The sequence below is a fragment of the Gekko japonicus genome, unplaced genomic scaffold (assembly GCF_001447785.1).
Source record: "Gekko japonicus isolate JY-2015 unplaced genomic scaffold, Gekko_japonicus_V1.1 scaffold1270, whole genome shotgun sequence".
NCBI classification, from domain to species: Eukaryota; Metazoa; Chordata; class Lepidosauria; order Squamata; family Gekkonidae; genus Gekko; species Gekko japonicus.
Window position 1 is genome coordinate 120,158 of NW_015170315.1, and position 16,474 is coordinate 136,631.

A 16,474-nucleotide genomic window follows, 5' to 3' on the forward strand; every position below is an offset into this window, starting at 1 on the left:
GCTGAATTCCAGCATTATACTTCATGTTCTTCCTCTGATGGCTTCTTCAGTGGAAGCAGGTGTGCTCACAACTGGAGCTAGTTCTAGGCACCATGGAGGGTGCATGGCTATTTCCTGGAGAAGTTGCTCAAGTCTTGGCAAGCACTGAACTAAACTAGTGAATTTTCAGTTGCATTGACTTATTTCAGTGGGCCCACAAGATCTCTGAGTTTCATCTATTACTGTCACAGAGAACATTGCACATCTACAATGTCCCATTTAATGTTTGAGGCAAGCAAAGAATTCTTTTGCTTATTTCTCTCAGGGTATAATTGTACTCCCTGGGCCTCTTTTCCCTCATGGAGAGCTAACTACCTTCCAATATAAGTTGGTCTTGGATTAGCTGACTATTTCTAGGCACTGCACAGAGGTGAACATCAAAGAAAAGATTGCCTCACATCAAGTTTGAGTAGGTTCTCCATGGAGTCAAGGGCCTCTAATGTGGGTGGGAATCGATGGTGGGTCATTGCTAATGTTTCTAATGGATTTTTGTGATATTTCAGAGGAGGGCAAAGGGGAAACTGAGTTCCGTAACCCATGTGAATGTGAGGCCCTTGTGCAGTTCCAGTCAAACACTCTTGCAATCTTGGAAGACCTCACTGAAAAACATATCCTTTTTGATGTAACCTGCATAAGGCAATGGGATACAGGAGTCAGGCTAAACAGGCATGTTGCTATTATTCATATTTCTTTGGATTTGGGTGGTTTTATTTGGAGAAGTCTGTGATAATATTGTGGGGTATTATGGGGCATATTTTCACAATGGATTGAACATACAAAAGTCAGACATGTGGTGAACTGTTCAGAATCAGACAATTAGCAGTGTACAAAGCTTGTGCTGAGTTGCATCCAAGCAAAGACAACAGCCTTCCTTACTAGATGAGATTGCAAGATTTCCAGATGGGGCCCAGCCAGTCTGGAGTGCAGAAGTAGTGTTATAACTGGTCCCTGAACTGCTTGACCTGCTGGGATTCAGTCCCTCCCTCAACTGAAGAAGTCAGCTGTGACTACCTTCAGTTACCTGCTCCTCAGTAAATACTTTGCCATGCTCACTTTCACTGTAAGTAATGGGGATTTTATTAAACCAGATGTTTACCTGAAAACAAGTCCCCATTCTTTCAGTGAAAACTGCCCTCTTACAACTCTTCTCAGTGCCACAAAGAACATTAATCTTTCTGGACCAGATCAGTGGTCCATCTTGTCCAGCATCATGTTTCACACAACCACAAGACCCCCAAAGGTCTACAAGTAGGGCACAGATATCTCTTCCTTTTGTTGCTTCCCAGAACTGGTATTCATTGACTTTCTGCATCAGAACATGGAAGCTCCCTTCAGTCAATAGAGCTGGTAGCCATTGATGGAACTTTCTTCTATGAATTTGTCTTAACTCCCTTCTAAAGCTGACTAAATGAATGTCCATTTTTACATCCTGTGTCAGTGAATTCCACAAATTAATTAGAAGTACTACCTTTTTGTCTGTCTTGAATCCACTGCCCACCAGTTTCACTGGGTACCTGCTACTATTATGACAAAAGAGGAAAAAGTTCTCTCTGTTGGCTTTCTCCACTTAATAATTTTTGTGATATTTCAGAGGAGGGCAAAGGGGAAACTGAGTTCCGTAACCCATGTGAATGTGAGGCCCTTGTGCAGTTCCAGTCAAACACACTTGCAATCTTGGAAGACCTCACTCAGCAGTGTGTTCCAACAAAAATAAAGAGGAGTACTGGGGGCACCTTAAAGGGGTAAGTCAGGAATAAAACATAGCAATTGGTCCCACAATAAAGTTCAAGTCCAGTGGCACCTTTAAGACCAACACATTTTTATTCAAGGTATAAGCTCTCATGTGCACGCACACTTCTTCAGATGCATTGAAATTGGTCTCAAAGGAAGGATCATTAAAAAATCAAGGTTCCACAGAAAGTAAAAGCCCCCTGTAGTCGTTGTTCTATTTTAATCTGGCCTTAGCCTTTAAATGCCCACTATGTGGGAGAAAACAAATTGCTCCCAAAAGATGCAGTGGTTCTGTCAAACTTAAGCTATGTTGGTTCCTCCCCTTTGGAAAGGAGCTGGTGTTGTTATGGGGAGTGGGTTTTCTTTCTCCAAAATTCACTTTTTTAGATATAGCCATTGAGTACCCTTACTCTCCTTTTCTCTTTCAAAAGAGGAATTTTTCTTTCATTTCTCTGTAGTTTTCTGTTACTCCACATCTGTGCCCTTTTGTATATTTAGTTCTTGCAGGGTTGTTTTTTTATGTTACACACTACAGGGTGGTGCTCTATCAGGAGAGAAAGGTTTGGGAAGACACTGCCTGCCTATGAGTATCTGCAGAGTGAAATTATGAAGAGCCTCCCTTCTTGCCCCTCCTTGAATTTCTCTTGATAAAAAAGGAATTGATTCAGAACAGACTCCAATTCCTAAAAAGAAGGAAGGTATTGTTGGATTTCATGGAGAAACTGAGTAAAGAGGAATTAAGAGAATTTCTCTTAGCTGCACTATAAGAAGAACAAAATTTGAGTCCAGTGGCACCATTAAGACCAACAAAATGTCAGTCTTAAAGGTGCCACTGGACTCTTCTGTTCTGCTGCTTCAGACCAACATGGCTACCCACCTGCACTATAAGGAGTTATGCTGAAATAGCTCCCTTTTGGTAAATGTAATGCACGGAGGGGCCCTAATTGGTAATTTTGAAGAAATCTTCAGTGGGTCCCAGTGGAGGCATCATAAAAGGATCAACATTCCACAGCAAGCAGAAGGCCCCTCCAGACAAAGGGGAAATGGCGATCATTCAGTGCTTGTGAATCATCCAAGTGTCTCTTTTCCCATATTCCATTCTGTTTGCATTGTACAGCTGTGGCCTTCACTTCCCTTTTTATGTCCAGTAAACGTTTTGTTTGATCATGCTGACTTCCTTAATGCAACTACTCTCTCAGATGACTACCAGACTTGAGCAGCTGGAAAACCAGATTGCTGGCAAAAAGTGATTACCACGAGCAGCCTCCCAAGAGTCGGAGCTCAGACGCATCCTCTAGCTCATCACTGACATTCCTAGACCTGTTGTAAATGGCTGACTGTTCTTGTATCACAGGATCCTGAGGGGAGGGAGGGGAAACCTCTCCTTTCTTCCTGGGCTGGAAAACAGAACAACACTTCATGATGGAATAATATTTTTCTTTGCCCAAAACGGGCAATAGGGCTGAGCCATGGGTTCAGCCCAAACAAGTGGACATTTTAGGGAATCAACATGAAGTGGGGCCTGCATCATCCTCAAGAGCTACTGGGATTGGTTGACATTAATGGAATCTGCCCTGGGGCTTCACGACAATCCCAGGAACACCAGAGCACAAAATGCCTTGCTAGAAAAGAGAGTCCCTTGCTATTAAGGTCTGTTTAGGCCCGCAAGCTTTTCATGTTCTTAAGCAGAAGAGCAGTACTTCTGTCTCCCTTGTATCCTTCACTGTGAATGGCAGTGCCTGCAGCATTTGTAACTACAGATTTTTGCTTCAGTTGCACACAAATTCAGTATCTGGTTTTTAAATGAAAATATAATTTAAAAAAAATGTATCTAGAATAAGATGCTCCCCCACCTCCCCTCAAAAACTGCAGAATTTCTGATTGGAACCATTCTTCCTGCCACCAGCCTGACTTTGACAGTATTGATGGAGAATTTGTCATTTATTCTGTTATTTTTATCAAATAGTTTTTTAAAAGAAAAATTCTATATATGTGTGTTTGTATATATCTTTCTTTCTGAAAGCAGGGCAGTCGTATTTTTTAAACAAGTGTCTTTTTATTGTATGTAAATTTTTATCTCAAATAAACTTGCTGAAGATTTCTAAAACATGTTTCTTTCCAGTGGAACCTTGAAAATGACATTGATTTATTTTTATTTATTTATTTACATTATTTATAGTCTGCCATTCTCACCAAGACACAAGGCAGGTCACACGGTCTAAGCCAATACGATCAACAGGCTGGGACGTCCAGGGGTTCCCAACCTTTCAAGGCTGTTGGGTGCATTTGGAATTCTGACACAGGGTGGTGGGGACAACTAGAAAATGGCTGTCACAGGAGAAGGATCCAGGCACAAAATGGCTGCCACATGAGGTAGAGCCACACACAGAGGAAGCCTGCATGCTGAGAAGAGGGGTCATTAAAAAAAATACACTGGGAGAACGGAGTGAGAGAATAAAACCAGAACTGTAGTGGCAGCTGCTGCTGAAATGTTATTTTCATCTGCCTAGCCAATCAGAAGCCCTGCTGGTCAAGTGCTTCACTTGCCTCAACCCACTTTCTAAAAACACTTGGTGGGCTAAAAACATTTGTCAAACACTCCTTTTGCACTGAAGACAGATTTCTCTCCTGAGGGATGAGTTCCCTGCTCAGATACACTATGGGATGTTTGGTTCCCTCCCACTCTTGCATCCGAATGGCCCTGATTCCATAGTCCGAGGCACTGGTTGTGACAAAGAACCACTTTTCAAAGACAGGAACTTTGAGGTCGGGGCAGGGAAACCAAAGCCCTCTTTAACTGTTCAAAAGTATCCTGACAGGCAGGGGTCCAAGCAACCTTGTCTGGCAGGGATTTCTTGGTGAGTGAGGAGAGGGGGTCTGCTATAACCCCAAAGTCTGGGACAAACCATCTGTAGTAGTTGACCAAGTCCAGGAAAGCCCTGACCTGCCTTTTGGTGTTCAGGGGCTCTCAGTTTTGGATGGCCCTCTACATTGTCCTACATTGGTGTGATATCCCCACTCCCCACTCTGTGTCCCAAGTAAACCACATTTGGCATTTCAAATTGACATTTGTTCAGTGGTTGGGTTTTTTTGCCCCCCGGAGGGGATTTTTTAATTGCATTTTTATAAAGACTACAAACTACAACAGAATAGGGAAGGGGACTACATTAAGGGATAAAGAAAAGATACCTACTACTATCTAAAAACCCAAGAGAAGAGATCAATCACGCTAATCCCATTATGAACTGATTCAACTATTTGTTCAGTTTGATGGTGAGACCCACTCCCTGGATGGTACCCAGCACCCTTGCTAAATGCTCCAAGTGCTAATCCAGGTCCTTGCTAAAAATTGCAATGTCATCAACGTAAGCCACTGAAAACTCTGACATGCCACTCAACAAGTTATTTACTAACCTCTGAAAGTACATAGGTGCATTTCTAAGCCCAAAGGGCAGCACCATAAACTCATATAGTCCATTTGGAGTAATAAAGGTAGACTTAGCTCTTGCTTCGGGCTCTAATTCCATCTGCCAATAACTCTTACAAAGGTCCATTGTGGATATCACCCTGGCAGATTCCAGTGTGTCCAACAAAGTGTCTGTCCTGGGCACAGGATAAGCATCTGGTTTTGTTGGGTTTTCTGTAGTCCACACAAAACCTAATCAAGCCATCTGGTTTGACCACTAGGACAACAGGAACCACCTATGGGCTCAGTGAAGGATGGATCACTCTCAGCCTCAACATATCTTCCACCTCCCTTCCTTATAACATCTGTCAACACTTTGCCATTTACTCGGTAAAGAGGGCACCGGATAGGCTCATGAGATCCAGTGATCATTCTGTGTCTAGCCAAGTCTGCTCTCCCTGGTTCCATTCAAAATAATATCCTCAAACTGATGTAAAACTGAAAGGATTTTCTCTCTGTCCTGCAATGACATACTTGCTGGCCACACCAGCTTCTCCCACTGAGCTGGTTCAGAAAAGTGAGCCAAAACATACACTAGGTTGTCATCCACCTAGGTGGGCAGGGTGACACAGGGCCTGCAGGCCAGAGCGAGCTCATTCCACCACACCATCTCACTGCCAGTAAATCCCCCCCTTCACCCCGGTTGCTAGGGTTACCTGACAACCCTATCAGGGAGGGCAGGGTTTGGGAAGGACAGGGAGCTCAGTGGGGTAAAATTCCATGGAGTCCACCCTCCAAAGCAGCCATTATTTTAGGGGAGCTGAATTCTGTTATTTGGAGAATAGTTGTAATTCTGGGAGATCTCCAGGCCCCATCCAGGTCTGCTACCTCTGAATACGGAGGTTCCCTTTAGTCATCAAGGCTGGCATCTAGGGCTGCCATGTTCCCAGTCGGGGTGGGGAACCGCAAGCACAATGGTGTTACTTCTGGGTACAATCTGGAAGCAACAACAGTAGCTCTAGGAATCACCAGAAAGACTATGGTAAACCCATAGGGTTTCCAGTGATTCCTAGAGATTCCAGAAGTGTCATCATCATGCTTACAATGCTGTCCCTCACACCATTTCCCCATACCCCCACTCTCCTGCCAGTTGCCAGGATGATCCTATCCTCAATGAAACCCCTTCTAAAATTGTAGCCACCTATGCTTGTGGTCATTGCTATGTCCACTGGCAGTGAATTCCGGTTCCACAATTCAATTACTCATTAAGTAAAGAACTGTTTAGTTTTGTCTGCTCTGAATGTATTGCCCATACATTTCATTGGATGGCCCTCAGTTCTGTTATTGTAAGAAAGAGAGAAAAAGTTCTCTCTGTTTCCTGCACTCCATGGATAATTTTATAAATCTCTTGTCATGTTAACCCTCAGTCATCTTTTTTCTTAACTGAAAAGTCTTAAGACTCTTCAGCTTTTCCTCATGGGAAAGTTTCTCTAACCTCTTAATCATCTTCTGCTCCTTGTGTGACAAAAGTCTATTAAATCTGTACAAGTGGTGGTATGCATAGCCTTTACAAGCCTTTATGAGCGTCAGGTTCATGTCAATGGCATGCAGGGGTAGTGAGAAGGTGTAGTCAGATTACGATTACAGTTAAGCAGTGCTGGAACTGCCCTGCTCCTATTCAGGGAAAGAAACTCCTGCTTAAGAGTTGCTCCACCAGATGGACCACAAATAAGTGGGACATAATGACAGAACAATGAGTTTTAAAGTTCTGAGAGCTAATTGAGTACATCTGAAGTGCCAAGTACCTCCTTTTCCTCCCCTCCTATCATTACCCCCTGAAGACTTAAAACCCAGCCTGTCTTGCTATACAAGCCCAGACTTTGACAACACCATGAAGACATACAGCATCTCCCTCTGTTTGGCTGTCCTTGCTGTTTGGGCAGAATTTCCCTCTGCAGCCAGACAGGATGGCAATTGTGAGTAAAGAGTGAAAGAAAATTCTTAAGGGATGCAGAACATGAATGTCTGCCATATATGAAGGCAGTTTTTCAGATTCATTCTGTTCCCTAAAGCCTGAATCTTGTAGTTCGTGGAAATTACTTAAGCAAAACCAAAAGCAAGATCTTTGGATCTCATCGACACAGGGAGGAATGATGAGTTGCTAAGTGATGAGGCTTTCTACCTTGACCCTTGGGAAACATACTCAAGAAATCCCATGGCTTTTGCTCACCAGGATTTGAGCCTTGTTGCACCCCCATCAGGATTATAAATAACTTTAAGAAGCAAGCAAGTTTAGGCACTCAAAATCTGAAAGATTAGCGTTTGTATCCTATGTGGTATTTTTTGTAGATTCATGGATCCACTTGGTACTTCCACAGTCACTTGGATCCACTGGTGACTTCCACAGCAGGGAGGGATTACTACCCACAGAGCAGGATTTCCCAGCCTCCTCCCTCCCATTGCAGCCCAAAACGCCCTTCTCAAATGCAGCCCTTGGGGGAGGGGACCCTTAGTAACAGCTTGGGAGAAGGGGAGTCAGAAGTCTCCCGTAGCACAGGGGAAGCAACAAAAACCACCTCCTCCATCTCATCATGGAAAGCCCTCTACTGGGTCTGGCCCTGTGTATATCTTGCTTTATTCTTTGGCCTATTATGCATGGGTGTTTTGCTTTGCTTTCGCCATGCATGTCCGTCCGTTGGGTTTTCTTTTTCATTCTGCATTGTTCCTCCCTTCAGCACTCAGTTTGCTTTCCATTCGCTGTTTCCCCAGGTTTTCTGAGAGTGCCTTTGTGTCAGTTTTTCCTTTCCTTTGCTTTCAAGCCAAAGGTAATTCAAAAGCATACAGATTCCCTCAGATTTTTCTCCCTGCCCTTTCCCCACCGCTCGTAGGCCACTCCCACATCAACATCCAGGTCATTCCGCCAACTCTGTACCTTCTGCCATTTTTTTTTTTTACAAGTGGCATGAGTTTTGCGATATGAGACTATCACTAGTCTCAGACTGCTGTAAAAACGGCTGGGCTGCCCTCTTGGGTGGTGGGAGGGGGCAGCGCAGAGCTGTGTGTGCGGGGAGCTATTGGCTCCCCGCGTGCAAAGCAAGCCCGGTTGGGCTATCTTTTGCCTCCTTCATAGTCAGCTCTAAACAAGATTTAAATGCAGGGAAAGCATGGTGTTTTAAAGAGCATTTCTCCTTATTGTTTTCAGTAACTACAACACTACAATTGGTCAGTCTTGTATAAACAGTTTGGTTATTTTTAACCCCAAAGGGAGGCTCTGTGCATTTGGCCTGTAGTATTTCCTAGCATGTAGCCCCATTTCATTGCTCATCACACAGTCACAAATACAGATTTTCCACAGAAATAATTTGTGGCACAATATACAGGGGTGATGGTGGTGGAAATCCTTGCACAAACAGTGAGCCCAGCTGGGCTGCCCTCTCCTTACTGTCCCTTATTGTCCCTAAAAGAAAAGTGCACACACACACACATTGCCAATGATCACAGCTTGCAATGCCAGTGTCAGTCGTTCTGCCGTGCATTCTGTACACTCTAACATGTTCCCCCATATTATGAGATGGTGCAACTCTTTAATCTTTTTCACAGTGGCCAATAACACACCAGAGAATCCCCTAGTGCTGGACAATATGGAAATAGGGCTTCACAGCTGCTTGCAGATTCTCTGGTGTGAAGTTGCAGAAAAAGTCTTGCCAATTTCAACAGTGGGTTGCCTTCCTTCCTTTCAGTTCCCTTTCAGTTCCCTTTCACTTAAGGAGCTAAGGCTAAAATGTGTGCACAAAACCTGAACCACGAAGATTGAAATGGAAGGTACTCGCTGGATGCTACTGCACAGCTGTGATAGGCAATTATGTAAATTAAAAAAAAAAAACCTTTGGAAGCCACCCCCACATGTCACAAGTGACGTTCCACTCCAATTTATAAAAACCGGGTGTTTTTTTTTTTGGGGGGGGTGGTAGCTGCAGAATCAATACACCAGAGGGAACATAATGGTATGTAAGGTAGGAACAGAATCTGAAGTCAAGCTTAAAGGCTTACTGCTTGGAAAATCTTCAATAAGCAGTGCATGCATAATAGCCCTTTGAGAATATTATATCCAATGTATTATGTGTGCAGAGTGTGTCTGCGTGCGTGAGAGAGGGGGAGGGGAGGGGAGGGAGGAGAAGGAGGAAGGTGTAACACATTAAACTTTTTGTTGTCACACTGGTTTATAGAAGCTCCTTGCTTTTCTTTTGTGAGTGATGGGATTCCACGGCTCACTTTCATCTTTTTGTTGCTCTAAGCTTGCTAAAAATAACCAGCTGCAGAATTTTGTCCCCCTATTTTGGGTTACTTGTGGAATGGCCCTGCTGTATATAGCAAGTGAATCTATTCTACCAGATACTATTAGCTTAAATTAATTAATTCGGCAAGGGCATAGGAATTAGAAATTGTTTGTATATTTATTTATTTTATTATTAGTTTTCCCCCAATTAACTAGGGATTGATTTGATAAGTGATTAATTGTATGTTGATTGATGCAGATTTGATTATTTGTATGCCCTGTAAATGCGGAATTTAATTTAATTAATTGATTTGATATTGAACTTGAATTCACAAATTTTTTAATAAGAGGTTTCTAGCTGCTTCAGGAAATTTACCGCCAACTTATTAGCCCCTAGTTGGAAAGTTTAGAGTTCGGCTATTTTGATTCGATCATATATAGAATAAATTAAAGAAAAATGGTATTAATAGGCTGCTGCGGCAGGACTGGTGTGGCCCGCGCCGAGCTCCCCGCAGATCCCAGGCACCACAGACCCCAGGGCAACAGTTTCATCGGACTGCCGAGATGACAAGGGGCATGGTCCCGGAGGCTCCCGAGAACCCAAACCCCTCCCTCAGCATCTGCAGAGATACAGGGGGAGTCCGGAATAGGGGTGGGAGGAACGGTCCGGTTCGTACCGAGTTCCTCAGCTGCTGAATGGAGGGGGAGAGAGCCTGGTCGAAGGGAAGAGACAGTTGGAGGATCCCAACCTTACCTCTAAGAGCTGCAGACGACAAGAACGCGGGAATAGATCTCATCATCCCGACCGGAAGTAGGCACTCCCTTACAAGCCCCGTTCCAGGCTAGAAACGCTGAGTATACCAGGGGCGGGACTACAGAGGGGGAAGCACCACGGGATAGGAGAGCAAGGTGATAGGCAGCTGGAATAGCCTATGGGTGGAGGAATCACAGAAAGGGGTGTCCCTAAGGGAGTGGGAATGATATAAAAGAAAGGAAGCTGAAAAGTGCCAGGGAGGAAGTCAGAGCCGATCTCCTAGCGAACACAGAGATAACGTGTAAAGGCGATCGGTCTGAGGAAGGTGTCTGGGGTGTGCCGTAACCCCCAGCACTTCCAAATCTGAGGCACTTGCTTCTTCCATATGACTCCCAACATGGCTACTGGGTATTCCAGACCTGGGGCCGATCCAGAGCGTGACAAGGGCTTTACAAAATCTGGAGTGAGCAGGCGCCAGCGCGTGCCACTAGGGACCATCCCAGTGGGTTGTTGCTTTAGTTGATCTGAGGCCAATAGCAGGGTAGCAGCTGGCGAAGATTAGCTGACCTGACGATGACTGGACATAACATTCCAGTGCTCCTGGGGAGGGGAAGGTATAGCGGTGGGACTAGGCAGGGAAGTACGGGAAGGGGACGGAGAAGTGGTTTAGCTCGGCCCCCTTCCAGCCTATGTCCCATCCCAAAGGTTGTTGGCAGTGGGGCTAGGAATATTGACCCTCCTCCAACATTGGTGCTGTGCAACGCCAGGTCTATAAATAATAAGACCCCGACCCTGCAAGACTTTTTGCAGGAGCAGAAGGTAGACCTGGCGTGTGTGACCGAGACCTGGGTGCGAGAGGGAGAGACAGTATCTCTGTCCCAATCAGCTCCGCTTGGATACTCGGTCCTCCACCAATCACGGACCAGGAGGCAGGGGGAGGAGTGGCTTACTCCTTCAGGGCACTCCTGCCGCCAAGGATCACAGGCACTAAGTGTGCCGGCCTGGTTTGGGAGGCCAGGGAGAGTTTGGCAATTTGGCTGGTGTACTGATTACCTAATGCATCGACTGATAGCCTGCCATCCCTGATGGAGGCTGTATCAGGCTGGGCATTGGAACACCCTAGACTGATAGTCCTGGGCGATTTCAATGTCCATGCTGATGATGCGGTCTCTGCTTAGGCAGCAGACCTGGTGTCATCCATAGCGACACTGGGATTCTCCCAATATGTAACGACACCCACCCACCAAGCTGGGCACACGCTCAATTTGATCTTTGCGGCGGCGGTAACAGTGGACCAGGTTACTGCCTTGGCCTGCCATGCCCTGAGGGCCCATTTGAATGCTCCACCCCGACCCTGTTTAGGCAGCAAACGTATTTTAGCTTGCCCATGGAGCCAGATGGACCCCCACATGGACCCCTGCGGGATCCGATGCCCCCTGGCAGCTTGGATGAGCTTGTGGAGGACTGGCAGAGTCGGCTCTCCACAGCCATCAATGAGATTGCTCCCCAGCGCTCTCTGCGCTCCCGCACTAGGCTTGCCCCCTGGTTTACCCAGGAGTTGCGGCTTATGAAGCGGGAGCTGAGATGGCTAGTGAGACGGTGGCACCGTGCTCAAGATGAAGCGACAAGACCATCTTATAGGATGTTTATGAGATCCTGTGAGATGGCAGTCAAAGCCACAAAGAGGGAGTTCTATGCAGCTACAATTGTGTCCGCGAGCTCACACCCAGCCCAATTGTTTAGAACGATTTGGTCTATAACAGCTCTGCCACAGGGCAGACCAAACGCTAGGGAATTGGATATTGGCTGTGAGGCAATTTCGAGCTATTTTGCGGATAAAGCCTTGGCGCTCTGCTGCTAACTCCCCGGCACACTTGAAACAGCGAGCGACCTTGAGGCCCCTTGCACATCTTCGATAGCAGTTCTGGATCACTTCAGCCCACTCAGTCTGAAGGAAGTTGACAGATTGCTTGCAGGTGTATGCCCAACCACGTGCAGCCTTGATCCGTGCCCTTCCTGGTCTATTAAAGCTGGCCACAAAGGGTTTTGCGGTGCCCTTTGGGAAATTATTAACAAGTCCCTCTTTGAGGGGCAGTTCCCAGGGGCACTCAAGGAAGCGATGGTCCACCCTCTTCTGAAAAAACCATCTTTGGATCCAGCTGAATTGGCCAACTATCGGCCGATTTCCAATTTGCCCTATTTAGGCAAATTAATTGAGAGGGTGGTGGCGATATTGGCGATAGAGTTGCACGGCTTCATGGATGACACTTCTGTACTAGACCCCTTCCAGTCCGGCTTCCGCCTGGGACACGGGATGGAGATGGCATTTGTTGCTCTGATGGATGACCTCTGGAGGCATCTGGATCAGGGTGGTTTGGTGCTACTGTTGCTGTTAGATCTGTTGGCCACATTCAAGACCATCAGTTGCTGACCCACTGCCTCACCGACATGGGGATCCAGGGGCTTGCCTTGCAATGGCTTGCCTCCTTTCTCCAGGGTCGGGGACAAAGGGTGGTGCTTGGGGAACAGCAGTCCAGGAGAAACCCACTGGAGTGCAGTGTGCCTCAAGGGGCAGTGCTGTCCCCGATGTTATTTAACGTCTATATGTGCCCCCTTGCCCAGATTGCCCGGAGGCATTGGCTGGGTTGTCACCAGTATGCTGATGACACCCAGCTCTATCTGATGTTGGGCGGCTAATCGGACTCCAGACTGGAAGATCTAGACCGGGCTTTGCAAGCTGTGGCTGGTTGGCTCAGATTGAGCCGGCTGAAATGGAACCTGGCGGAGGTCCTGTGCCTGAGTTGGGGGTGGGGATCCTGCTCCCAACCTTTGGTGGGGCACCATTGGTGCCAGCACTGGAGGTTAGGAGTTTGGGAGTGCTCCTGGATGACTCCTTAACAATGGAGGCCCAGGTAGCAGCCACTGCTAAGTCAGCCTTTTACCATCTTCGGCTGATTCAGCAGTTGGTTCTCTTCCTTGGCCACGACGACCTGGCTACAGTGATCCATGCAATGGTCACCTCGAGACTAGACTACTGTAACGCTCTTTACATGAGGCTGCCCTTGCCGCAAATCCAGAAGCTGCAGCTAGTATAACCCTCAGACCAGGCCTGGGGCCTTGGGGCCTTCATGGACCTGGGACAGGAAGCCTTTGAGGGGTGTCATTATCCTCGACCCGTAGACCCTGCCGCTATGGAGACAGGAAGCGGCGCACTGAGGGTTGCTAACCTCCAGGCGGTGGCTGGAGATCTCCTGGGATTACAACTGATCTCTAGGTGACAGAGATCAGTTCTCCAGGAGAAAATGGGCAATTTGGAAAGTGGGCTCTATGGCATTATACCCCATTGAAGTCCTTCCCCTCCCCAAACCCTGCCCTCAGTGTCCACCCCCCAAAATCTCCATATATTTCCCCACCCAGACCTGGCAACCCTAGATACCTCCCTCGAACATCGTGAAGGCTTGGCAAGGAGAACCCTGAGCCATTCATACGTGGTGGCTCATGGCTCAGAGCCAGGGTGGCCTTGTCCATAAATTCAGGGATGCACAAGAATATCTTGCCAAACCAAGTTTGGGAAAGATTGCCGCAAAGCAGAGGAAAACACAGAAGCGGGAGACATAAAAGATGACATTACATAGATTCTCTCTAAAACAGCACTGCAGTCAGGAATCCATGATGGGGCAAAACATCTTCGTGAAAACATCTTATGGCTGGGGGGGGGCGTGAAATGGCACTGTACAGAAGCTTATTCTTGCATATAACAAGAACTATCCTATTATGATTCATTCAAATGTATTGATTTTGGTGGTCACTGATTTGCTTGATCTATACTTTGAGGATTATAATTTTCTCCAGGCAGGAACTATCAATGTTACACTGTGATCTTTTTGAATTACAGAAAAGTATGGTGTCTGCCCACCAGACTCTGCCAGATGCACCACTCCAGCACCTAATCTGTGCACAACAGATTCTAATTGCAAAGGAGACGAGAAGTGTTGTTTTTCATATTGTGCACTGCGCTGTGTACCTCCCTTGACAGGTATCCGACACACAATTGGTTTTGTTTTTGCGCTTTCCTTGCAAAGAAACTTCATTCCTCATGAAGGAAAACAAAACAAAACTAAGGATGATTTCCCAGGAAAGGCTTCATGCTGTCACTTGCTGTAAGGCAAATGTAAGACTTGCACTCCCTAGAATATACCACTGCATTATACTCTGCCACATTAGCACCAATCACATACCGTGAGAGGGAATTAAATGGGCTTTTAAGTGTCTTCTGTGAAAACATTCTAAGAGCGTATTTATACAATCGGACTTCTGTGTTATGGTAGTCCTCATCCACATCCCATGTGGATCTTTAAATATGTGTACAGAAATTTCATGTATCACTATTGGGAAGTCTCATTTTGGTTGAACAAATCCTGCCTCATGTTGTAAAATAGCCAAAGTATTTCAAAAACTCAGAGTATCACTGGATCTTGCTCTATTGGAAAAAAAGAGATTTCTTTGCTTTTAAAAACCTTTATTTCTAAGGGTAAAAGGTATACAGGAAACCTACAAACAAACAGAACATCTAAGAGTTACATTTTCTACTGCTTACAGTTCAACCTTTGTTACCACTAGAAAGGAAGTCACCTGAAAACAAACAACCAATCACATCACAACAGAAGTTACTTTTCCCGGGCTAATCCCCTATTGGCTCTATTGCCAGGTTTCCCTTCCAGGCCAGTCTAAATAATAGCAATACTAGGTAAACAAGTTAACCCTATAATGACCGGATTGTCAGGCCTTGTAAGCACATACATTTCCAACACCTCACGTCTGCAAGCATTCAGAGTGACATATTTTATGTATGGCTGTAAAGATATCGCAGAATGCTCTATCACCATTGATGGGATTAGGAACCATGGCTCAGTTAACAGTGTCTGGCAGCACAGAATGCACAATTCAATCTTTTCTAGATTTTTTTTAAATGTAAGGTTGTACGCTATTTTTGTGTGTGTGTGGTGGTCTACGAACATGTTAAATGAATTTCAGAAAGAGGGAGGAAATAATCTTAATGTAGCAAAATGACCCAGGGCTCAGTTATTGCTAAATTTAGAGGTGTGGCTTCTCAGCTGTGATTCTGAAGGTCTAGCGTTGCCAGGTCTGATTCGGGAAATACCTGGAGACTTTGGGGGTGGTGCTTGGTAAGGATATAATACTACTTTTGTGATGTCATGTCCTGTGATGTCACTTCCAGGTCAAAGGTCACAAACAGGAAGTGGCCTGACTCTTCTGTATTCAATAGCAACAAGAAAATAAAGCGCTGCACTAGTCATAGGAGAGAAAAATGTCAAGGCCGATGGTGCAAGATCAGGTAAAAATGTATTTTATTACTCAGTTAAATTTCTAAAAAATCCATACATATTTCGCTAACAGGTTTCATCAGGGAAGATCAGTACTGGTCTTTTACTCTTTTTAAAGAACTACTGCAAAACCAACAGATTTTCCTGACGAAGCTTGTTGGTGAAACATGTAGAGAATTTCTGGAAACTTAACTAAGTAATATATTTTTACCTGATTTTGCACCATCGGTCTTGGCCTTATTTTTTATCTTTGCATCACAGCAATGTCCTGCACTGAGCCTAGGTTTGGAATGGGGTTTTGGCCTCTGGGCACTGCAGATCCCCTTTGATCAATGTAAGCAAATAAAGTAAATAAAGATTGGCCCTTTTTATTACCCAACAGAAGGTGTCAACTCTCCTTATTCCAGGTCTGCATGCAATTCCTTGAAGTCTCTGTATTTCTATATTATCGCTTACTTGGTAGTGTTAATTTGTGGCCTCTTTCTCTTTCAGAAAAACCTGGATTTTGTCCACTTGATACAACAATGTGCTTTCCTGGAAGGCTTGTTGAGTGCCATGGTGACTATGACTGTCCCAGAGCTCAAAAGTGCTGCTCCATTCAGTGTTTGGTGATATGCATAGACCCCACAGAAGGTACTCTTCAAAACAGCATTTTAGATCATCACCTACCTCTTCAGCCTGCATCAATGCACTTTAAACAGAAGGATTAAAAGTTTGTGTGTCCCTCATCTGCAGCCTGAATGGGCTCACTCCATTCTATTCGTGAGTTGCATAGGTATATTGGGCTTCCTTCCACCATCTGTTTAAGTCTTTCTCAGGTTCTTTCTCAAACGAGAAAGCATCTACAGCCACTCCATTTTGAGTGACTGCTAGTAACCTTGAGTGAACAGATGCCCTGTTTAGTGACTTCTCTTCAGAACAAA

General features: G+C 45.4%; 1 protein-coding gene across 1 annotated transcript in view; it reads left to right on the top strand.

The window, feature by feature from the left end:
* The window catches only part of MATN4 (matrilin 4), a 59,886-nt gene extending 56,091 nt beyond the window's left edge, over positions 1-3,795 (top strand). Inside the window, exons 9-10 of the mRNA XM_015418032.1 lie at positions 543-647; positions 2,962-3,795. Of these exons, the coding sequence (XP_015273518.1) occupies positions 543-647; positions 2,962-3,020 (164 nt within the window). The 3' untranslated portion in view covers positions 3,021-3,795. The remainder of the gene's footprint in view (positions 1-542; positions 648-2,961) is intronic.
* The last annotated feature ends 12,679 nt before the right edge of the window (positions 3,796-16,474 follow it).